This window comes from Macaca mulatta, chromosome 20 (genome assembly GCF_049350105.2).
Source record: "Macaca mulatta isolate MMU2019108-1 chromosome 20, T2T-MMU8v2.0, whole genome shotgun sequence".
In the NCBI taxonomy this organism is placed as follows: Eukaryota; Metazoa; Chordata; class Mammalia; order Primates; family Cercopithecidae; genus Macaca; species Macaca mulatta.
Genome location: NC_133425.1, coordinates 69,573,638 through 69,595,228, shown reverse-complemented (window position 1 = coordinate 69,595,228; position 21,591 = coordinate 69,573,638). Strand labels below are relative to the sequence as shown.

Sequence of the window (21,591 nt, the reverse complement as noted above, 5' to 3'; positions counted from 1 at the left end):
ACGCCTATAATCCTAGCACTTTGGAAGGCCAACACGTCGGGATCACCTGAGGCCAGGAGTTCGAGATCAGCCTGGCCAACATGGCGAAACCCCGTCTCTACTAAAAATATAAAAATTAGGCCGGGTGCGGTGGCTCATGCTTGTAATCCCAGCACTTTGGGAGGCTGAGGCGGGCCGATCACGAGGTCAGGAGATCAAGAGCATCCTGGCCAACACGGTGAAACCCTGCCTCTACTAAAAAAAAATACAAAAAATTAGCCGGGCGTGGTGGCGGGCGCCTGTAGTCCCAGCTACTCGGGAGGCTGAGGCAGGAGAATGGCATGAACCCGGGAGGCAGAGCTTGCAGTGAGCCGAGATTGCGCCGCTGCACTCCAGCCTGAGCAACAGAGCAAGACTCTGTCTCAAAAAAAAAACCACAAAAAACAAAAAACAAATTAGCCAGGTGTGGCGGCAGACACCTATAATCCCAGCCACTGAAGCAGAAGAATCACTTGAACTCGGGAAGGGGAGGCTGCAGTGAGCTGAGATTTTACCATTGCACTCCAGCCTGGGCAACAAGAGCAAAATTCTGTCTCAAAAAAAAAAAATAAAAGTTTACAAACATTGGACTCCCTGGTTCTTGTTGAGGCGGCTCATGTGGGAGGTGACAAAGCTTGGACCCAGGTATGCCTGAATAGAAACAGAAGCTTTCCAGGGTTCCAAAAGCCTATCTCATTGAATAAGACCACCTAAAATTAGTGCCTCCAATTCTAGGTATATGCATAGGACTCACATATAACTGAAAATATTTTTCTTTTTTTTCCATTTTGAGACAGGGTCTTGCTCTGTCACCCTGGCTGGAGTCCAGTGCATGATCACGGCTCACCTCAACCTCCTGGGCTCAAGCAATCCTCCCACCTCAGCCTCCCAAGAGGCTGGAACTACAGGTGTGAGTCACCACCAGCTAATTTTTCCATTTTTCTTTAATTTGTTTCTTTTCCTTTCAGACAGGGTCTTCCTATGTGGCCCAGGCTCCTCTCCAACTCCTGGGCTCAAGCAATCCTCTTACTTTGGCCTCCCAAAATGCTGGAATTACAGGCATGAACCATTGTGCCTGGCCCATTAATTTTTTTTTTTTTTTTGAGACGGAGTCTCACTCTGTCACCCAGGCTGGAGAGCAGTGGCGTGATCTCGGCTCACTGCAACCTCCGCCTCCCAGGTTCCAGCGATTCTCCCGCCTCAGTCTCCCAAGTAGCATAATTTTTTTGTGAGACCAGTCTCACTGTGTTGCCCAAGCTGGTTTGGAATTCCCAGGCTCAAGTGATCCTTCCATCTCAGCCTCCTCAGTAGATGTAATTACAGGGGCACTGTGCCCTATTTTTCGTAATTTTATAGTTAATATTTTTTTTTTTTTTTTTTTTGAGACAGAGTCTCGCTTAGTCGCCCAGGCTGGAGTGCAGTGGCGCGATCTCGGCTCACTGCAAGCTCCGCCTCCCGGGTTCACGCCATTCTCCTGCCTCAGCCTCCCGAGTAGCTGGGACTACAGGCGCCCACCGCCTCGCCCGGCTAATTTTTTGCATTTTTAGTAGAGACGGGGTTTCACAGTGTTAGCCAGGATGGTCTCGATCTCCTGACCTTGTGATCCGCCCGCCTCAGCCTCCCAAAGTGCTGGGATTCCAGGCGTGAGCCACCGCGCCCGGCCTATAGTTAATATTTTAAGAGGTAGAATATGTTCCCACTGTTTCTAACTTTCCATGCCAGAAAAGACACCTAAGAGAAAAGAAAATGTCAACTCATCCCAGAGTGAGGAGCATCCTAAGGGCTGCAGATGCACTGGGTGAGCATCACAGGAAGAGAACCATCACAGGAAAGCCCTGAGAACACCATCTAACCTGAACCCACTTCAGCCACAACCAGCCTGGGAAGTATTTAGTGTCACAGACATGCTGACAAGTTCCTCTTAAACTCCTTTATAAACTTGTCATGCTTTCATTATTTCAAGAGTTAACCCTTTTCTCTCACAATAAACCTTTCAAATGTCTTTTTCTTTTCTTTCCTTTTTTGAGACAGGGTCTCACTATGTTGCATAGGCTGAAGTGCAGTGGTATGATCAGGGCTCACTGTAGCCTTGAACTCCCAGGCTTAAGTGATCATCCTGCCTCAGCCTCCCGAGAAGGTGGGACTACAGGCATACACCACTACACCTAGCTAATATTTGTATTTTTAGTAGAGACAGGGTTTCACCATGTCGCCCTAGGCTGGTCTCAAACTTCTGGATTCAAGTGATCTGTCTACCTTGACATCCCAAAGTGTTGGGATTACAGGCGTGAGCCGCTGTGCCCAGCCTCACGTATATTTTTCATTCAACCTCCCCAAACTGTACTAATAAATTTTCTTCAGCAATGGATCCAGAGTGGCACTGGTGGCAATAGTTTCAAGAAAGGGGTTAGGTGGGCGGGGCGTGGTAGCTTAGCCTAGCCCTGTAATCACAGCACTTTGGGCAGCTAAGGCAAGAGGATTACTTGAGGCCATGGGTTCGAGACTAGCCTGAACACCTTGGTGAGACCCCATCTCTGCATATAAATAAATAAAATAATTTAGGCCAGGCAAGGTGGCTCACATCTATAATCCCAGCACTTTGGGAGGCTGAGGTGGGTGGATGACCTGAGGTCAGGAGTTCGAGAACAGTCTGGCCAACACAGTGAAACCCCGTCTCCACTAAAAATACAATAATTAGCCAGGCATGGTGGCGCATGCTTGTAGTTCCAGCGACTTGGGAGGCTGAGGCAGGAGAATCGCTTGAACTCAGGAGGCAGAGATTGCAGTGAGCCAAGATTGCACCACTGCACTCCAGTCTGGGCGACAGAGAGAGACTGTCTCAAAACAATAAATAAATTAAAAAATAAATAAATAAAATAATTTTAAAAGCTGACATGCTGGAGCATGCTTGTAGTTCTAGCTACTTGGGAGGCTGACGTAAGAGGATCACTTAAACCCAGGAGTCTGAGGCTACAGCATGCTAGGATCATGCCACTGCACTTCAGCCAGGATGACAAAGTGAGACCCTCTCTCTAAAGAATAATAGCTGGCCGGGCGTGGTGGCTCATGCTGTAATCCCAGCACTTTGGGAGGCCGAGGCAGGTGGATCACGAGGTCAGGAAATCAAGACCATACTGGCTAACACAGTGAAACCTCGTCTCTACTAAAAATACAAAAAATTAGCCGGGCGTGGTTGTGGGCGCCTGTAGTCCCAGCTACTCGGGAGGCTGGGGCAGGAGAATGGCAAGAACCTGGGAGGCAGAGCTTGCAGTGAGCGGAGATGGTGCCACTGCACTCCAGCCTGGGCAACAGAGCAAGACTCTGTCTCAAAAAAAGAGACCAGGCGCGATGGCTGATGCCTGTAATCCCAACACTTTGGGAGGCCGAGGTTGGTGGATCATACATGGTGAAACCCCGTCTCTATTAAAAATACAAAAAATTAGCCGGGTGTGGTGGCGGGTGCCTGTAGTCCCAGCTACTCGGGAGGCTGAGGCAGGAGAATGGCGTGAACCTGGGAGGTGGAGCTTGCAGTGAGCTGAGATGGCGCCACTGCACTACAGCCTGGGCAACAGAGCAAGACACCGTCTCCAAAAAAAAAAAAAAAAAAAAAACCCACTAATGTTTGAGTACCTACTATGTGCGAAATACTGTGCTAAACATTTTGTATGCCTTATCCTATTTGCCTCTCACTAAAACCTACAGGCAGGCAATATTATTCCTTATTTTGCAAAGAAACTGAGGTCCACCACATAAAGTTCCACAAGATCACACAGGGAGTGACAGAACCGGAATTGGTCTGACCCCAGGGCTGTGCTTTTATCTCGACTCTGCTGCCTCTTATGTGAACAAACAGCCAAGAAAAAAGGAAAAACCCTTACCTGGTTCATGCCCGCATTGGCAAACAGCAAAGTGGGGTCATCCAATGGGATGGTGGCAGACGAGTGAATGTAGGTATGCTCGTTCCTCTTGAAGAAATCTATAAATCGCTGCCGGATTTCACTTGCTGTTAGAGTAGAGTCCATCTTGAAAGTCACTCCAAAGAACTAATCAAAGAAAAAACAATGAAGGAAAATTAGGGGAGTTGAAAGTCAAAGTAGGCATTACACAAGACTTTTGGCTTCTCAAGCCAAGTCAAAGCAGGACTCAGGTGAGCTGTTTGATCCTAAAACCTCTATGTTGTAATGCCCAAGGCTAAAATCATCATCAAAGCAACACCACAGCACCAACAGACAGCAGCCCCATCTGTTCTTCCTTCCCATGCCAATTTCGAGAGGTTCAACCCCCAGCACACCAAGCACAGCACTGCTGAATGTTTGTTCATTAAACAAATATGTATTGAGCATCTGCTCTGTGCCAGGCCCTAGACCAGGAATTAGAAACAAGAGGGACAGCCAGGCGCGGTGGCTCATGCCTGTAATCCCAGCACTTTGGAAGGCCGAGGCGATCAGATCACAAGGTCAGGAGTTCAAGACCAGTCTGGCCAACATGGTGAAACCCCATCTCTACTAAAAATACAAAATTGGCCGGGCGCGATGGCTCAAGCCTGTAATCCCAGCACTTTGGGAGGCCGAGACGGGTGGATCACAAGGTCAGGAGATCGAGACCATCCTGGCTAACACGGTGAAACCCCGTCTCTACTAAAAAATACAAAAAACTAGCCGGGCGAGGTGGCAGGCGCCTGTAGTCCCAGCTACTTAGGAGGCTGAGGCAGGAGAATGGCGTGAACCCGGGAGGCGGAGCTTGCAGTGAGCTGAGATCCGGCCACTGCACTCCAGCCTGGGCGACAGAGTAAGACTCCGTCTCAAAAAAAAAAAAAAAAAAAAAATACAAAATTAGCTGGGCATGGTGGCGCGTGTCTGTAATCCCAGCTACTTGGGAGGCTGAGGCAGGAGAATCGCTTGAACCCAGGAGGCACAGGTTGCAGTGAGCCAAGACCGCGCCACCGCACCCCAGCCTGGCGACAGAGTAAGACTCCATTTCAAAAAAAAGAAAAAGAAAAAAAGAAAAAAAGGGGGACAAAGACCCTCAGTTTAGTCCAACTGGGGAAGAGGGAGAGCAGTTCAGGAGACCAGGGTTTGAGTTCTAGCTCCAAGTCCTGAAGGAATCACTTCACCAATAAAAGAAGGGGTCCATATGAGATTATCTCTAAAGATCCCTTCAGCTCTGTGTTAATACACAAGCCTAGAACTGCAAAGTTCCATTATCCCCAAAGCCAGGGTCTCTAGGTTTGGCCTGATGTCTTGGTGAGCAGCAATAGTCCTGGGGATGGGCCTATCTGTACAAGGGACCACCTGTATGTAGCAGGAATGTACCTACCTCTATGTATCCTACATCCCCCAAGAACCCTAACATCAAACGGCTGCCTTCCAGCCATTAGATTACTAGGGAGTGGGGATGTTGTAGCCCCACTTTGGAGGCACAGCTTACCGAAAGTGAAACAACAAGGGAATTGGTGGAGACGGAAACAACTTTATGACTTCAAAGTCCTTTCACGAGTTGGGCGTGGTGGCTCACACCTGTAATCCCAGCACTTCGGGAGGCTAAGGTGAGAGGATTGCCTGAGCCCAGGAGTTTGAGACCACCCTGGGCAACATAGCCAGACCTTGTCAGTACAAATAGTAAAAAAATTAGCTGGGCATGGTGGTGCGTATCTGTGGTCCCAAATACTTGGGAGGCTGAGGTGGGAAGATTGAGCCCAGAAGAGTGAGGCTGTAGTGAGCTGTGATTATGCAACTACACTCCAGCCCAGGCGACAGAGCAAGACCTTGTGTCAAAAAACAAAAAAACAGGCCGGGCATGGTGGCTCAAGCCTGTAATCCCAGCACTTTGGGAGGCTGAGACGGGCAGATCACGAGGTCAGGAGATCGAGACCATCCTGGCTAACATGGTGAAACCCCGTCTCTACTGAAAAATACAAAAAAACTAGCCGGGCGAGGTGGCGGGCCGCTGTAGTCCCAGCTACTCGGGAGGCTGAGGCAGGAGAATGGTGTAAACCCAGGAGGTTGAGCTTGCAGTGAGCCGAGATCTGGCCACTGCACTCCAGCCTGGGTGACAGAGCGAGACTCTGTCTCAAAAAAGAAACAAAAACAAAAACAAAAACAGCTCTTTCACAGATACTACAATTTCCCTGAGAGGCAGGCTGGGGAGAAGTGACAGGCTTTGGTGAGAGTGCTGATCACTGGCATGGTGTTGCAGTGCCACACAGTGCTGTGTCTAGAAAAATGAGAACCATATCTCATTCACAGTATTAACATTGTTATCAAAGTGTCTCTGGAATTCCAGACCCAACAGTAACCTTAATTCACTTTTGTCTGAGTTTAGTTCCTTTTCTGTACAAAGCAGTATCTACCCTGCCTATTCAACTGAGGTGTTGTGAAGATCAAAAGCTATACTGTATTTGGAAGCAATCTGTAAAATGGAAAACCTTACGCCGGGTGCGGTGGCTCACACCTGTAACCCCAGCACTTTGGGAGGCCGAGGCGGGTGGATTACCTGGGATCAGGAGCTGAAGACCAGCCTGGCCAACATGGTGAAAACCCATCTCTACCAAAATACAAAAATTAGTCAGGCATGATGGTGAGTGCCTGTAATTCCAGCTACTCAGGAGGTTGAGACAGGAGAATTGCTCGAACCCGGGAGACGGTGGTTGCAGTGAGCCGAGACTGCGCCACTGCACTCCAGCCTGGGTGGCTAAGGGAGACTCCATCTTAAAAAAAAAAAAAAAGAGGAAAACCTTGACGGAACAGAGTGGCTATTACTTTTAAGTTGTTTAGCTGAAAGTTTTCTTTTTTTCTGGTTCTGTCCAGACTGGAGTGCAGTGGGACAATCACTTAAGTAGCCTTAAACTCCTAGGCTCAAATGATCCTCTTGCCTCAGCCTCCCAAGTAACGGGGACTACAGTTGAAAACCACCATGCCCAGTTAATTTTTTTTTTCTTATTTTTTTTGAGACAGAGTCTCACTCTGTCACCCAGGCTGGAGTGCTATGGCACAATCTCAGCTAACTGCAGCCTCCACCTCCCAAGTTGCTGCAATCCTCCTGCCTCAGCCTCTCAGGCAACTTGGATTACAGGCACATGTCACCACACCCAGCTAATATTTGTATTTTTAACAGAGTCGGGGTTTCACCACATTGCTCAGGCTGGTCTCGAACTCCTGACCTCAGGTTATCTGCCAGCCTCAGCCTCCCGAAGTGCTAGGATTACAGGCATGAGCTACCATGCCCAGCTAATTTCTGTTTTTGTTATAGATGGTGCATTGCTATGCTGCCCACGCTCGTCTCGAACTCCTGGCCTCAACCTCCCAGTTGGGATGGCATGAGCCACAATGCCCAGCCAGTTTTCTTCTTATGAGGAAGATACAATAGAGATGTACAAAGTGAACAGGAGATCCTGACTCCAGCTACTTTTCAAAAGACACATGAATTTCCCATTTTTGCTTACTCATTCACCATAATGAATGCATACTATGTGCCAAGAATCAAACTGAATGACAGCCTATGTCCTTCCTGGGGAGACGATCATATACAGAATTAACTGCAGTATTGTGTAAAAGGACTGAATATATCAACTATGAGCCTACGAAGGCTGGAACTATTAAAAGCTGTATCCCCACATTCATTTATTTACCCCATTTATTCAATATAAATTCAATACATTTATTCAACATAAACTCATTCATTTATTCACTGGAAGGCTGTATGGGATTCAGAAGTAGCACAAAGGCAGAACCTCAGGTTTCACTTAATAACAAGAGCTGTAAACGTCTTGGGTGCCTTAAATCACACTGTGGCTCCAGCCACTCCACAGGAATTTTTTTTGAGACAGGGTCTCCCTCTCTGTCACCCAGGCTGGAGCACAGGCAGTGGTGCAATCATTTGGCCTTCCAGGCTCAGGTGTTCCTCCCACCTCAACCTCCGGAGCAGCTGGGACTACAGGCATGTGCGACCACACCCGGCTAATTTTTTGTATTTAAAAAAAATTTTTGAGGCCAGGTACGGTGGCTCACGCCTATAATCCCAGTACTTTGGGAGGTCGAAGGCAGGTGGATCACAAGGTCAGGAAATTGAGACCATCCTGGCTAACATGGTGAAACCCTGTCTCTACTAAAAACACAAAAAAAAAATTAGCGGGGCGTGGTGGCACACACCTGTAATCCCAGCTACTTGGGAAGCTGAGGCAGGAGAATCGCTCGAACTTGGGAGGCAGAGGATACAGCGAGTCGAGATGATGCCACTGCACTCCAGCCTGGGTGATAGAAGATTTTCGCCCGGGTGCAGTGGCTCATGCCTGTAATCCCAGAACTTTGGGAGGCCAAGGCAGGTAGATCACCTGAAGTCAGGAGTTCGAGAACAGCCTGGCCAACATGGTGAAACATGGTGAAACCAAAAATATAAAAAAATTAGCCGGGCGTGGTGGTGGGCGCCTATAATCCTAGCTATTTGGGAGGCTGAGGCAGGAAAATTGCTTGAACCTGGGAGGCGGAGGCTGCAGCGAGCTGAGATCATGCCATTGCCCTCCAGTCTGGGTGACAGAGCGAGACCTGTCTCGACATTTTTTTTTTTTTAGACAGGTCTCTGTCACCCAGGCTGGAGGGCAGTGGCACAACCACAGCTCATTGCCACCTCCACCTCCTGGGCTCAGGTGATCCTCCTACCTCCGACCCTCAAGGAGCTGGGACGACAGGTGCTCACCATCATGAACTGGCTAATTTTTTTGTAGAGACAGGCTGCTCTCAAATTCATGAGCTCTGGCCGGGCGCGGTGGCTCAAGCCTGTAATCTCAGCACTTTGGGAGGCCGAGACGGGCGGATCACTAGGTCAGGAGATCGAGACCATCCTGGCTAACATGGCGAAACCCCGTCTCTACTAAAAACACAAAAAACTAGCCGGGCGAGGTGGCGGCGCCTGTGGTCCCAGCTACTCGGGAGGCTGAGGCAGGACAATGACATAAACCCGGGAGGCGGAACTTGCAGTGAGCCGAGATCCCGCCACTGCACTCTAGACCGGGCTACAGAGCGAGACTCCGTCTCAAAAAAAAAAAAAAAAAAAAAAAAATTCATGAGCTCAACCGATGGGCCCACCTCAGCCTCCCAAAGTGCTGGCACTACGGGCATGAACCACTGCACTGGGGTGCCACAGGACCTTTTAACATGCTCTTCATGTGCCAGGTAAGCTGTCTGCCCCACTCTTTTCCCTTTTCCTAGTAAACGTCTCACTTTTGATGTATCAATTCCAAAGAAACTTATTTCCGGGGCACAGTGGCTCATGCCTATAATCCCAGCTGAGGCATTTGGGAGGCTGAGGCAAGGGCATTGCTTGAGGCCAGGAATTCAAGACCAGCCTGGGCAACATGGGAACACCTGAGCCTGGGAGGTCAAAAAAAAAAAAATTTTTTTTTTTTTTTTTAATTAGCCAGGTGTGGTGGTGTGCACCTGCAGACCCAGCTACTTGGGAGGCTGAGTGCAAAGGGTCGCTTGAGCACTTGCGCACTTGAGCACAGAAGTTTGAAGCTGCAGTGAGCTATGGTCACACCAAAACATTCCAGCCTAGGTAACAGGTTGAGACCCTGCCTCAAACAACAACAAATGTAAAGACACTTTTTTTTTTTTTTTTTTTTTTTTTTGGAGACCGAGTTTCACTCTTGTTGCCCAAGCTGGAGTGCAATGGTGCTCGCAATCTCGGCTCACTGCAAGCTCCGCCTCCCGGCTTCAAGCGATTTGCCTCAGCTTCCCGAGTAGCTGAGAATACAGGCATGTGCCACCACACCTGGCTAATTCTGTATTTTTAGTAGAGACGGGGTTTCTCCACGTTGGTCAGGCTGGTCTCGAACTTCTGACCTCAGGTGATCTGCCTGCCTCGGCCTCCCACAGTGCTGGGATTACAGGGGTGAGCCACCGCGCCCGGCCAAGATACTTATTTAAGAAAGCCTTCCCCTTCTTGCTAAGGCTCCCTCTTTTACTGTCTCACAGCCTCAAGTGTTTCCCTTCATAATTTCCACATGCGCTTAATGGCTTGTTTAATGTGCGCCTCCCCCATCAGGCTGTCAGTTCCATCCCAGCAGCAACGACTGTTTTGGGCTATTTTTTGAAACGGAGTCTCTGTCACCCAGGCTGGGGTGCAATGGTGTGATATCAGCTCACTGCAACCTCCGCCTGCCAGGTTCAAGCGATTCTCATGCCTCAGCCTCCCGAGTGGTTGAGATTACAGGCATGTGCCGCCACGCTCGGCTAATTTTTGTATTTTTAGTAGAGACGGGGTTTCACCATGTTGGCCAGGCTAGTCTCGAACTCCTGACCTCAGGTGATCCACCCGCCTCGATCTCCCAAAGCGCTCGGATTAAAGGCGTGAGCCTCCGCGCCGTCCCTGGGCTCACTATTACAGCACATCCTCAGCATCTAGTACAGTGGCTGCTAAATACGGATTTCGTGATCAGGTATACTAATCCTTTAACAGCAAGTTCGGAATTAACTCACATGCTTCAGCGCACACCGAGAAATACAAACTGTTTTACAGAACAGCTGAAGATGACGGTCTAGGTGGGCCTGGACCGGCATCAGCTGTTTCATTTTAAGAAATCAGGGAATGGCTGGCTCACAGCAGGACTCCCCCCAGCTGGCCCATCCTTCCTCCTGTGCTCCCACCCGCCCCAGGGGATTAAAACCAAGGGAGATGAAACCTCAGGTTGGCAACCGTTAGGTCTTGGTGCTCAGCAAATCCACCCGAGGCCGCGACACTCGCAGCGCTCCCGGGAGCGAACGCAAGGCCACACTGTCCAGCTCCCGCTCCCGCCCAGACTGGGCTTCTCCAGGCCACGCGGGGCTTGACCCTGGGGCCCACTGCGGCTGCCGAGCTTTCCCCCCAGGCTGCGGGCCCAGCCGCTCTCCTAGCACCGCAGAGCTCTCCGAGGGCCGCCTACCTCTCCTAGGGTCGCCGTCCCCAGCTCCTCCTTCAGAGTCCCCGGCCAAGGGCTCGCTGTACCTATTACCGCAGGCGCGCAGCTGTTCCGGCCCCAGGACACAGCCGGCCACAACCCGCCGCGCCCCGTCCAATCAGAGCGCGCTGACGGAAAGCACCCCGCCGCGCCTTACCTCATGAGATTTTATTGGTCAATCAACATGCCAGTCAAACTGAGGACGAATCCGCTCATTAGCGGATTCCTGGGAAGGCGGCTCTAAATTGGCTGATGCAACTGCGAGAAAAGATCGGATGGGGTGTGTCACGTGATCGAGTTAGACTCCGACTCCCGGAGGTCGACATTTTGGTTTCCATAGGCAAATTCCTAATACCACAATTGACATAGTTAATAAGGGGAGACGGTAACGTGTCTCAGTAGAGGTCACAGGTCTTGGTATAGTTCTGTTTATTTTAGTTGCTGAGTGATATGCAGCCCTCAAAGATTCTGACGTTGTGCCCATGGTTACACGTGTCCTGGGGAGACATTGAATGTGGTGTGGAAGAAGTAACATCAGTAGTTGAGGTACAATTGGATCGGCATTTGGTCCTCGATTTGCCTTTGAAAAAAAAATATTTATAGGCCTGGGGGAGGAGGGTGAATATATATATACACACACACACACCCCCACACACCCCCGCACATATGTATATGCCAGGCGCGGTGGCTCACGCCTATAATTGCAACACTTTGGGAGACTAAAGTGGGAAGATCCCCTGAACCCAGGAGTTGGAGACCAGCCTGGTCAACATAACTAGATCCTGTCTCTACAAAAAAAATTTTAAAAGGCCGGGCGCGGTGGCCCACACCTGTAATCCCAGCACTTTGGGAGGCTGAGGCCGGTGGATGACGAGGTCAGGAGATCCAGAGCATCCTGGCCAACATGGTGAAACCCCGTCTCTACTAAAAATACAGATTTATCCGGGCGCGCGCCTGTAGCCCCAGCCACTCGGGAGGCTGAGGCAGGGGAATCGCTTGAACTCGGGAGGCGGAGTTTGCAGTGAGCCTAGATGGTGCCACTGCACTCCAGCCTGGCGACAGAGCAAGGCTCCATCTCAAAAAAAAAAACAAAAAACAAAAAACAAACTAGTCAGGCATGGTGGCGCAAGCTTGTAGTCCCAGCTGCTTGAGAAGTTGAAGTAGGAGGATCACTTGAGCCTAGGAAGTTGAGGCTGCAGTGAGCCCTGATCGTGACACTGCATTCCTTGGGCGACAGAGCGAGACCCTGTCTCAAAAATATATATGTATTTATATGTGAGGAATTGTATCAAACATTTCACATGTTTATTTCATTTGATTTTAAAACCGTGTATGAGGTCAGCTGGAGTCCCCTTTTTACAAATGAGGAAATTACCTTGCACAAGTTCACACCCAATAGTATGTTGCAGACACAGGATCCAAACCTGTGTCTATTTAACACCAAAGCCCATGCTCTTAACCACCGCACTATTACCTACATCATCTGATATATCCAAATACACAGGTAATAAATTGTGCTGCTGATCATAACTCAGTTACAGACATTACAGAAGAATACTATTTTTTATGTAAAAGAGCATCCTACACAAAAAGGTCAAGCCCAAAAGCCAGTAAAAAACATAAATCATTTTATTTACCTTTCCAGTTCATAGCAGCTCATGAATAGTAATCATCAAACCTAACATTTGTTGAGCACTTAGTATACAGCAGGCACCAATCTAAGCTTTTAATCCTCACAACCCTATAATGAGTAACTATTACTATCTGCTTTTAATAGAGTAAAATAAGGCAGAGAGAGAGGTTAAGTAACACAGAGAAGGGCAAAACCAGGGGACACAAGTGTTTATTCTGATCCACAGTGCCCTAAATAGCATATATTTAGCCTAAACAATCTGGGAAATGAATCAGACTTCTGTGCCACCACACTTAGAAAGCTAAAAGGCATGTATGAATCGTACTTTCAAAATAAAATAATGCAGGTCATAACGTCAATAATTTAGTTCTGCTGCCAGAGTTGTTACTAGGATAGTATCTTCACTAATAAAATAATTATAAACAGATTAAAATAATTTTTTGGCCGAGAGTGGTGGCTCACGCCTGTAATCCCAGCACTTTTGAGAGGCCAAGGCAGGTGGATCACAAGGTCAGGAGATTGAGACCATTCTGGCTAACACGATGAAACCCCGCCTCTATTAAAAAATACAAAAAAATTAGCCGGGCGTGGTGGCGGGCACCTGTAGTCCCAGCTACTCGGGAGGCTGAGGCAGGAGAATGGCGTGAACCCAGGAGGCAGAGCTAGCAGTGAGCTGAGATCAGGTCACTGCACTCCAGCCTGCGCCACAGAGTGATACTCTGTCTCAGAAAATAAATAAATAAATAAATAAATAACTTTTTATTCATCCATTAAGACAGATTGTAGGCCAGCACAGAGGCTCACACCTGTAATCCCAACACTTTGGGAGGCCAAGGCAGGAGGATAAATGGAACCCAAGAGTTTAAAACCAGCCTAGGCAACAGAGTGAGACTCTGTACAAAAAAAAAAAAAATTCTTTTTAACTAGCTAGGTATAGTGGCATTCACCTGTAGTCCCAGCTACTGAAGAGGCTGAGGCACGAGGATCATTTGGAGCCCAGAAACTGAAGGCTGCAGTGAGCTAAGATCTCATGACTGCACTCCAGCCTAGGTGACAAAGCAAGACCCTTGTCTCTCTCTGTCTCAATAAATAAATAAATAAATAAAATTTAAAAAATTATAAAAACAACAGCAAACAGAAACAGGCCAGCATGATGGCAGAGTTTCACTCTCGTTGCCCAGGCTGGAGTGCAATGGCATGATCTCGGCTCATGGCAACATCTGCCTCCTGCCTCAGCCTCCCAAGTAGCTGAGATTACAGGCGCCCACCACTATACCCAGCTATTTTTTTTTTTTCTATTTCTGGTAGAGACGGGGGTTTTCACCATGTTGGCCAGGCTGGTCTTGAACTCCTGACCTCAGGTGATTCGCCTGCCTCAGCCTACCAAAGTGTTGGGATTATAGGCATGGGCCATCGTGCCCGGCCGCCTTGTCTCTTTTTTTTTTTTTTTTTTTTTTAGAGATGGAGTCTCACTCTGTCACCCAGGCTGGAGTGCAGTGGCCCGATCTCAGCTCCCTGCAAATTCCGCCTCCCGGGTTCACACCATTCTCCTGCCTCAGCCTCCCAAGTAGCTGGGACTACAGGCACCCGCCACCTCGCCCGGCTAGTTTTTTGTATTTTTTAGTAGAGGCAGGGTTTCATCGTGTTACCCAGGATGGTCTCGATCTCCTGACCTTGTGATCTGCCCATCTCGGCCTCCCAAAGTGCTGGGATTACAGGCTTGAGCCACCACGCCCGGCCAAGCCTTGTCTCTTAAAACAAAAAAAAAAGATAAATTGTAATTAAGGCCCAATAGTCTCATTCCTGTATAACTAATGGTATTTTTCTGTGATATTTTTCTCTTGTAGATAATGTCAACTACATGCTAGAAAGAAAGCTATCTTAATGCAATGTGCAAATTATATATTTTAGGAAACTACTGGCAATTTCTTGATTTATTCTAGGTTAAGCAAATAGGCCTGTAGGTGGGAGTGAGCGCTATGCACATGGCTTGCTCTCCAGTAGAACATTTGTTGAACTTCATCTTGGGGCATGAGAAAGATAACCAAAGGCCTCAAGATAGTACAACAGCTGTGATTGCGCCACTACACTCCAGCCTGGGCGGCAGAGTGAAACCCCGTCTTAAAAACAACAGGCTGGGCGCGGTGGCTCATGCCTGTAATCCCAACACTTTGGGAGGCCAAGGTGGGCAGATTACCTGAAGTTGGGAGTTCAAGATCAGCCTGGCCAACCTGGTGAAACCCCATCTCTACTAAAAATACAAAAATTAGCTGGGTGTGGTGGCGGGCACTTGTAATCCCAGCTACTCGGAAGGCTGAGGCAGGAGAATCGCTTGAACCTGGGAGGCAGAGGTTACAGTGAGCTGAGATTGTGCCACTGCACTCCAGCCTGGGTGACAAGAGCGAAACTCTGTCTCAATAAATAAATAAATAAATAAAATTTTAAAAATTATAAAAACAACAGCAAACAGAAACAGGCCAGCATGATGGCACATGCCTTTAATCACCACACTTTGGAATTCTGAGGTGGGTGGATGGCTTGAGCTCAGGAGTTTGAGACTAGCCTGAGCAACAGGGCAAAACTCAATCTCTACAAAAAAATACAAAAATTAGCTGGGTGTGGTGGCATGCATCTGTAGTCCCAGCTATTCAGGAGGCTGAGGTGGGAGGATCGCTTGAGCCAGGGAAGCAGAAGAGGCAGTAAGCCATGATCGTGTCACTGCACTCCAGCCTGGGTGACAAAATGAGACGGTGTCTCAATTTTAAAAAAGAAAGAAATGGAAACAAGTGGAAAAAAAGAAAAAAAAACTAATATAGCTTTGGAAGGATGTAGCTCTAGACTCTTAACTCTCCCAAGGCATCTTAGCTACTTTATAGCATCTATCAAATGGGTTTACAATGCTCACTTACTCGGTACTAAGTCAAATGGGGATGACTGAATTTTTAAGAGCCTCTGGGCCTGGCGCGGTGGCTTACGCCTGTAATCCCAGCACTTTGGGAGGCCGAGGCGGGCGGATCACGAGGTCAGGAGATCGAGACCATCCTGGCTAACACGGTGAAACCCCGTCTCTACTAAAAATGCAAAAAATTAGCCGGGCGAGGCGGCGGGCGCCTGTAGTCCCAGCTACTCGGGAGGCTGAGGCAGGAGAATGGCGTGAACCCGGGAGGCGGAGCTTGCAGTGAGCCGAGATCGCGCCATTGCACTGCAGCCTGGGCGACTAAGCGAGACTCTGTCTCAAAAAAAAAAAAAAAAAAAAAGAGCCTCTGAAGGAATATTTCAATTGAGCATATTATCATTTTTTTTTTTGCCTCACGTATTTTTCAGACCATAAAACGCTAAAGGAATCACCTAGGATCTAAAATGCTGCTAAATTGAATAGGCCTGGGATAGGGCCTGAAAGCCTGCATTTTTAACAGGCTTCAGGTGATATTTATGCTGCTGAGAGATTATACTTGGAATACCAAGGGTCTAGTTTAGAGGATGTGCGTCTGCACCTATTTGTTCAGATGCAAAATTTTGAAAAGTTTGACCCACGGGGGAGATGCTAATGGCTCGTCATTCACCAAATGAGTGACCACTATGTGTTAGTCACTGAGGATCAAGATTAAAGACGGCAGACACTGCCCTGACCTCATGGAGTTCCCAGTCTCACCAGGAAGCCAGGCATTTAGCAGGAAACAAAGCCTTCTGCGAGAGGCTTGCGCTGTGGTCCCCCGAGTTCCTAGGCGCTTCCGCTAGCGCTGTACCGTCCCCTCAGTTGATTGGCTGACAGGATTTCCAGGTCTCAGCCAATGAGGCTCCGGCTTGGCCACTGCCAAGAGCGGCGGTTGTTGGAGTGCAACTGCCATGATCAGCTGCGATGGCCGGGGCTGCCGGCCAGGTCCGAGGTCGCGCCCTGCGGCGGTTTCCCATCACCCTGCCTGTGGGCGACGTGAGTATCTGCGAGGGTAGAAGCCAGACCCTTTCTCCCATATTTAGATGCCTTCCTCGTCCCTACTCCTGGGAAGAGGAATAACAGGATTTCTCGAGGTTTCGGCCCAAGGTCTTAGCCTTGTGATCTAGAATCCTCCAGCTGTGAGGTGGGTACTTCCTGTGATTTCAGGGTAAACTGAGACTGGCTAGACTCACGTGGGAGTAAATGTAGGAGACTGAATTCCAATCCAGATGCTCTTATTCCCCGAATCCTCTTCTCTCCACGCCCACTTTGGAAACCAGGTTCCTTCTTAGCTGGAGTCTCACCATGCGCAGGTGTGTTGGAGGTGAACTGAGGAGAATCTGGAACCCGGATGCTATTTTCAAGTTTTTTGTTTTGTTTTGAGACAGGCTGGAGTGCAGTGGCACAATCACGACTCACTGCAGCCTTGAACTCCTGGGCTCAAGCAATCCTCCCACTCAGTCTCAGGACTAGCTGGGACTACAGGCTCGCGCCACCACACCCAGCTACTTAAATTTTATTTGTTTATTTATTTATTTATTTTGGTAGAGACGGAGTCTCCCTATGTTGCCTAGGCTTGCATATTTATTTAGTAGAAGAAAAAACACATGCAAAAATCGTGTACGGGAAGGATAAACGCCAAATTTAGGATAGCTGCTGTCTTCCTGGGATGTGGATACAGAGATTATCAGCTGGACCTTAGTAATTTTATTTCTTAAGTTTTGAGGTGGGAATCTAAGTATTTGTTACATTATACTCTTTCTTGTTTGTCTGAAATACATTTTTAAGAGGGAAACATGGAGCCAAGCACAGCTGCACACACCTGTAGTCCTAGCTACTTGGGAAGCAGAGGCAGGAGGACGTCTTGAGCTCAGGAATTCAAGGATATAATGTATGCTGTAATTGTGCCTGTCAATAGCCACTGCATGCACTCCAGCCTGGGCAACATAGCAAGATCCTGTCTCTAACTAAAAAAAAAAAAAAAGAATCCCAGCACTTTGGGAGGCCGAGGCGGGCAGATCACAAGGTCAGGAGATCGAGACCACGGTGAAACCCCGTCTCTACTAAAAATACAAAAAATTAGCTGGGCGCGGTGGCGGGCGCCTGTAGTCCCAGCTACTCGGGAGGCTGAGGCAGGAGAATGGCGTGAACCCGGGAGGCGGAGCTTGCAGTGAGCCGAGATCGCGCCACTGCACTCCAGCCTGGGTGACAGAGCGAGAGTCCGTCTCAAAAAAAAAAAAAGAAAAGAAAAGAAACATGCATATGGAAAATAATATCAGAGGATAAAGCATACTCAATCCACCTCCACGCTTCTAGAGACCCTCACCAGGAGCAGCCACTGTTACCAGCTTTGTGTGTATTTTAACCTGTTTCTTTTCTTTTCTTTTCTTTTCTTTTCTTTTCTTTTCTTTTCTTTTCTTTTCTTTGAGACAGAGTCTTGCTCTGTTGCCCAGGCTGGAGTACAGTGGCGTGATCTCAGCTCACTGCAAACTCTGCCTCCCGGGTTCAAGCAGTTCTCTGCCTCAGACTCCTGAGTAGCTGGGATTACAGGCACCCACCACCATGCTCAGCTGATTTTAATATTTTTAGTAGAGATGCGGTTTCACCATCTTGACCAGGCTGGCCTTGAACTCCTGACCTCGTGATCCACCGCCTTGGCCTCCCAAAGTGCTGGGATTACAGGCGTGAGCCACCACACCTGGCCACTTTTTTTTTTTTTTTTTTTTTTTTTTAAGAGGAGATGGTATCACTATGTTGCCCAGGCTGGCTTCGAACTTCTGAGCTCAGGCGATCCTCCAACCTCAGCTTCAGGGGTAGCTGGGACTGCAGACACAGGCCACTGCTCCTGTCTTCTTAGGCATTTTCTATAGTGTATACAAGATTATATGGGAGCTTGGGGACTTTTGGGGTGGGGGTTCCTGTTTGTTTTGCACAAGTGAACCTACTATATATGGTCCTGCACCTTGGGCAATGTAATTTTTAACCTCATTAAACTGTTTTGCAAACTTCATTAACCTCTAGCCCTGTGAAACAATATAATTTATCTGGGAAAATATCCCCAGGGTTGCTTCTGAAGTGATGAGATGTAGGTCATGGCTACCTAGGCGGTGTTTGCCTTTTTCTTTTTAGCACACCCTCATGTGTAAGGTCAAAAACAAAAAACAAAACGTCTTCTCCAGTTAACCCTGTGAGCGTGCAGGAAAAAAGAATCATAGCAAGCAGAGTGTTCCCTGGAAATGCTTTACCCTTTCTCAAAACATTTTTACTACTACAGTACAGGTTAAATTCCACAGAGAACCCACCATGGCTTGATTTTTGTTTTTGTTGTTGTTGTTATTTGTTTATTTATTTGAGATGGAGTCTTGCTCTGTCGCCCAGGCTGGAGTGCAGTGGCATGATCTTGGCTCACTGCAACCTCCGCCTCCTGGATTCAAGCGATTCTCCTGCCTCAGCCTCCTGAGTAGCTAGGACTACAGATGCCCGCCACCATGCCCGGCTATTTTTTTTTTTTTTTTTTTTTTTTTTTTTTTTTAGTAGAGACGGGATTTCACCACATTAGCCAGGATGTTCTCGATCTCCTGACCTCGTGATCCGCCCACTTCAGCCTCCCAAAGTGCTGGGATTACAGGTGTGAACCACCACGCCCTGCCTTTTTATTAATTAATTTATTTATTTATTTTTGAAATGGAGTTTCACTCTGTTGCCAGGCTGGAATGCAGTGGCACGATCTTGGCTCACTGCAACCTTCACCTCCTGGGTTCAAGCGATTCTCTTGCCTCAGCCTCCCAAGTAGCTGGGACTACAGGTGCATGCCACCCCACCCAGCTAATTTTTGTATTTTCAGTAGAGACAGGGTTTTACCATGTTGGCCAGGATGGTCTCAATATCCTGACCTCTCGTGATTCACCAGCCTCAGCCTCCCAAAGTGCTGGGATTACAGACGTGAGCCACCATGCCCAATCTATTTATTTATTTTTCTGAGACAGAGTTTCACTCTTGTCACCCAGGCTTCAGTGTGATGGCATGATCTCAGCTCATTGCAACCTTCACCTCCTGGGTTCAAGCGATTCTCTTGCCTCAGCCTCCCAAGTAGCTGGGACTACAGGTGCATGCCACCCCACCCAGCTAATTTTTGTATTTTCAGTAGAGACAGGGTTTTACCATGTTGGCCAGGATGGTCTCAATATCCTGACCTCTCGTGATTCACCAGCCTCAGCCTCCCAAAGTGCTGGGATTACAGACGTGAGCCACCATGCCCAATCTATTTATTTATTTTTCTGAGACAGAGTTTCACTCTTGTCACCCAGGCTTCAGTGTGATGGCATGATCTCAGCTCATTGCAACCTTTGCCTCCTGCGTTCGAGCGATTCTCCTGCCTTAGCCTTCCAAGTAGCTGGGCTTACAGGTGTGCACCACCATGCTTGGCTAATTTTTGTATTTTTAGTAGAGATGGGGTTTCACCATGTTGGCCAAGCTGGTCTCAAACTCCTGACCTCAGGTGACCCACCCACGTCGGCCTCCCAAAGTGCTGGGATTACAGGCTTGAGCCACCACACCTGGCCTCTATCTTAAAAAACAAACAAACAAACAAACAAACAAACAAGGCTGGGTGCAGTGGCCCACACCTGTAATCCAAGCACTTTGGGAGGCCAAGACAGGTGGATCACAAGGTCAGGAGATGGCGACCATACTGCCTAACATGGTGAAACCCTGTCTCTACTAAAAATACAAAAATTAGCTGGGCATGGTGGCGTGGGCTTGTAATCCCAGCTACTTGGGAGGCTAAGGCAAGAGAATTTCTTGAACCCAGGAGGCGGAAGTTGCAGTGAGCCGAGATTGCACCACTGCACTCCAGCATGGGTGACAGAGTGAGACTTCATCTCAAAAAACAAATAAACAAAAACCCAAGTGCTGAGATTACAGGCATGAGCCACCACACCTAGCTCTATTTAATTATTTTACTATTTTAATTTTATTTAATTTTTTTTCTAGACAGGGTTTTGCTCTGTCACCCAGGCTGGAGTGCAGTGGCACTATCATGGCTCACTGCAGTCTAGACCTCCTGGGCCCAAGTGATCCTTCCACCTTGGCCTCCAGAACTGCTGGGATTACATGCATGAGCCACCGCACCTGTCTGTTTTCTTCCTTTTTAACATTGTCCTGGTTATACAACCCTTACATAGGAGAGCTGCGATTCCTCTTCTTGGAGTACAAATTTATGAGTGCAGGTGCCCTTTTGTTACATGCATAAGATTGCATAGTGGTCAAGTGGACTTTTAACCAAATGGGTTTTTTGACAGGGCTGATTGCCAACACCTGGACATTTTAAATTACCAACCTGAAAAGGGAAACAGCTCTCTGCTTGTTTTGCATTTTGGTGACTATTGTTAATGGTTTTCTGTTGTTATATATTCAATCTGTTCAATCTGTATTAGTGCCTTCTCTGCCACTGTGTTGGGTGGGAATCTGATTTTGTTCTGTGGTTGGAGAGCCAAGTTGACCAGAGCTTAGGCATTTTAAGATAACTACCTCAGCTTGATGGGAAAGCCTGCTCTGCCCGGGGTTGAGGGGTACGGGCGTAAGGGTGACAGAATCGACAGCCCCAAGTGGGCAAAGGGTGGCCAAACAGGAGCGGCCTCCGACGTCACTGTGGCGCGCCGCTTCCGGTCTGCAGCCTTGTAGTGGGACTGGAGCAGAGCCTGCCGCGAACCCCCGGAGCCCACGGTCAGTGTACCGTGCCATCCCTCGAATCCGAATCTGCCAGCACGAGCCTCCCACCCGCGCCTGGGACCATGGCCACTGACTCATGGGCCCTGGCGGTAGACGAGCAGGAAGCGGCAGCCGAGTCGGTGAGTTGGCTTAAGCCCTAAAAGGGTTAGGGACTAGTTCTGGCCGGAGACTTGGTCCCTGGGAAAGGGTGGTTCCTAGGTTGATTAGAGACTGGATGGGGTGGCGGGGAGGATAGGGATGGAGCCTGGACCCTGAGGGGGCTTTGTTTACGCAGCCGCCCCCGCGTTACGTAAGCGCAGGTGAGTGCTCCTGTCGGTAAAGCGCTGAGCCGCCTGTCTGTCTTCC

General features: G+C 48.5%; 2 protein-coding genes across 61 annotated transcripts in view; one reads left to right on the top strand and one right to left on the bottom strand.

Moving 5' to 3' along the window:
• AARS1 (alanyl-tRNA synthetase 1) overlaps positions 1 to 11,045 on the bottom strand; it is a 36,570-nt gene extending 25,525 nt beyond the window's left edge. For 17 of the 33 annotated variants that reach the window (XR_013411163.1, XR_013411162.1, XR_013411175.1 and 14 more), the window contains exons 1-2: positions 10,934 to 11,045; positions 3,897 to 4,061 (exon numbers count right to left, since the gene is read on the bottom strand). Coding sequence is in view for 17 of the 33 variants with exons in the window: in XM_077984611.1 (XP_077840737.1) it covers positions 3,897 to 4,040 (144 nt within the window). In the remaining 16 variants the exon portion in view is untranslated. Of the gene's footprint in view, positions 1 to 3,865; positions 4,062 to 6,510; positions 6,725 to 10,933 lie in introns of all 33 variants that reach the window. The other 16 variants (XR_013411174.1, XR_013411166.1, XR_013411170.1 and 13 more) reach the window with 4 other exon arrangements.
• Positions 11,046 to 16,440: 5,395 nt separating this feature from the next.
• The window catches only part of LOC709576 (ATP-dependent RNA helicase DDX19B), a 43,975-nt gene continuing 38,824 nt past the window's right edge, over positions 16,441 to 21,591 (top strand). For 26 of the 28 annotated variants that reach the window (XR_013411179.1, XR_013411178.1, XM_001107827.5 and 23 more), the window contains exon 1: positions 21,187 to 21,365. Coding sequence is in view for 8 of the 28 variants with exons in the window: in XM_077984647.1 (XP_077840773.1) it covers positions 21,309 to 21,365 (57 nt within the window). In the remaining 20 variants the exon portion in view is untranslated. Of the gene's footprint in view, positions 16,513 to 21,186; positions 21,366 to 21,591 lie in introns of those variants that run through there. The other 2 variants (XM_077984648.1, XM_001107762.5) reach the window with 1 other exon arrangement.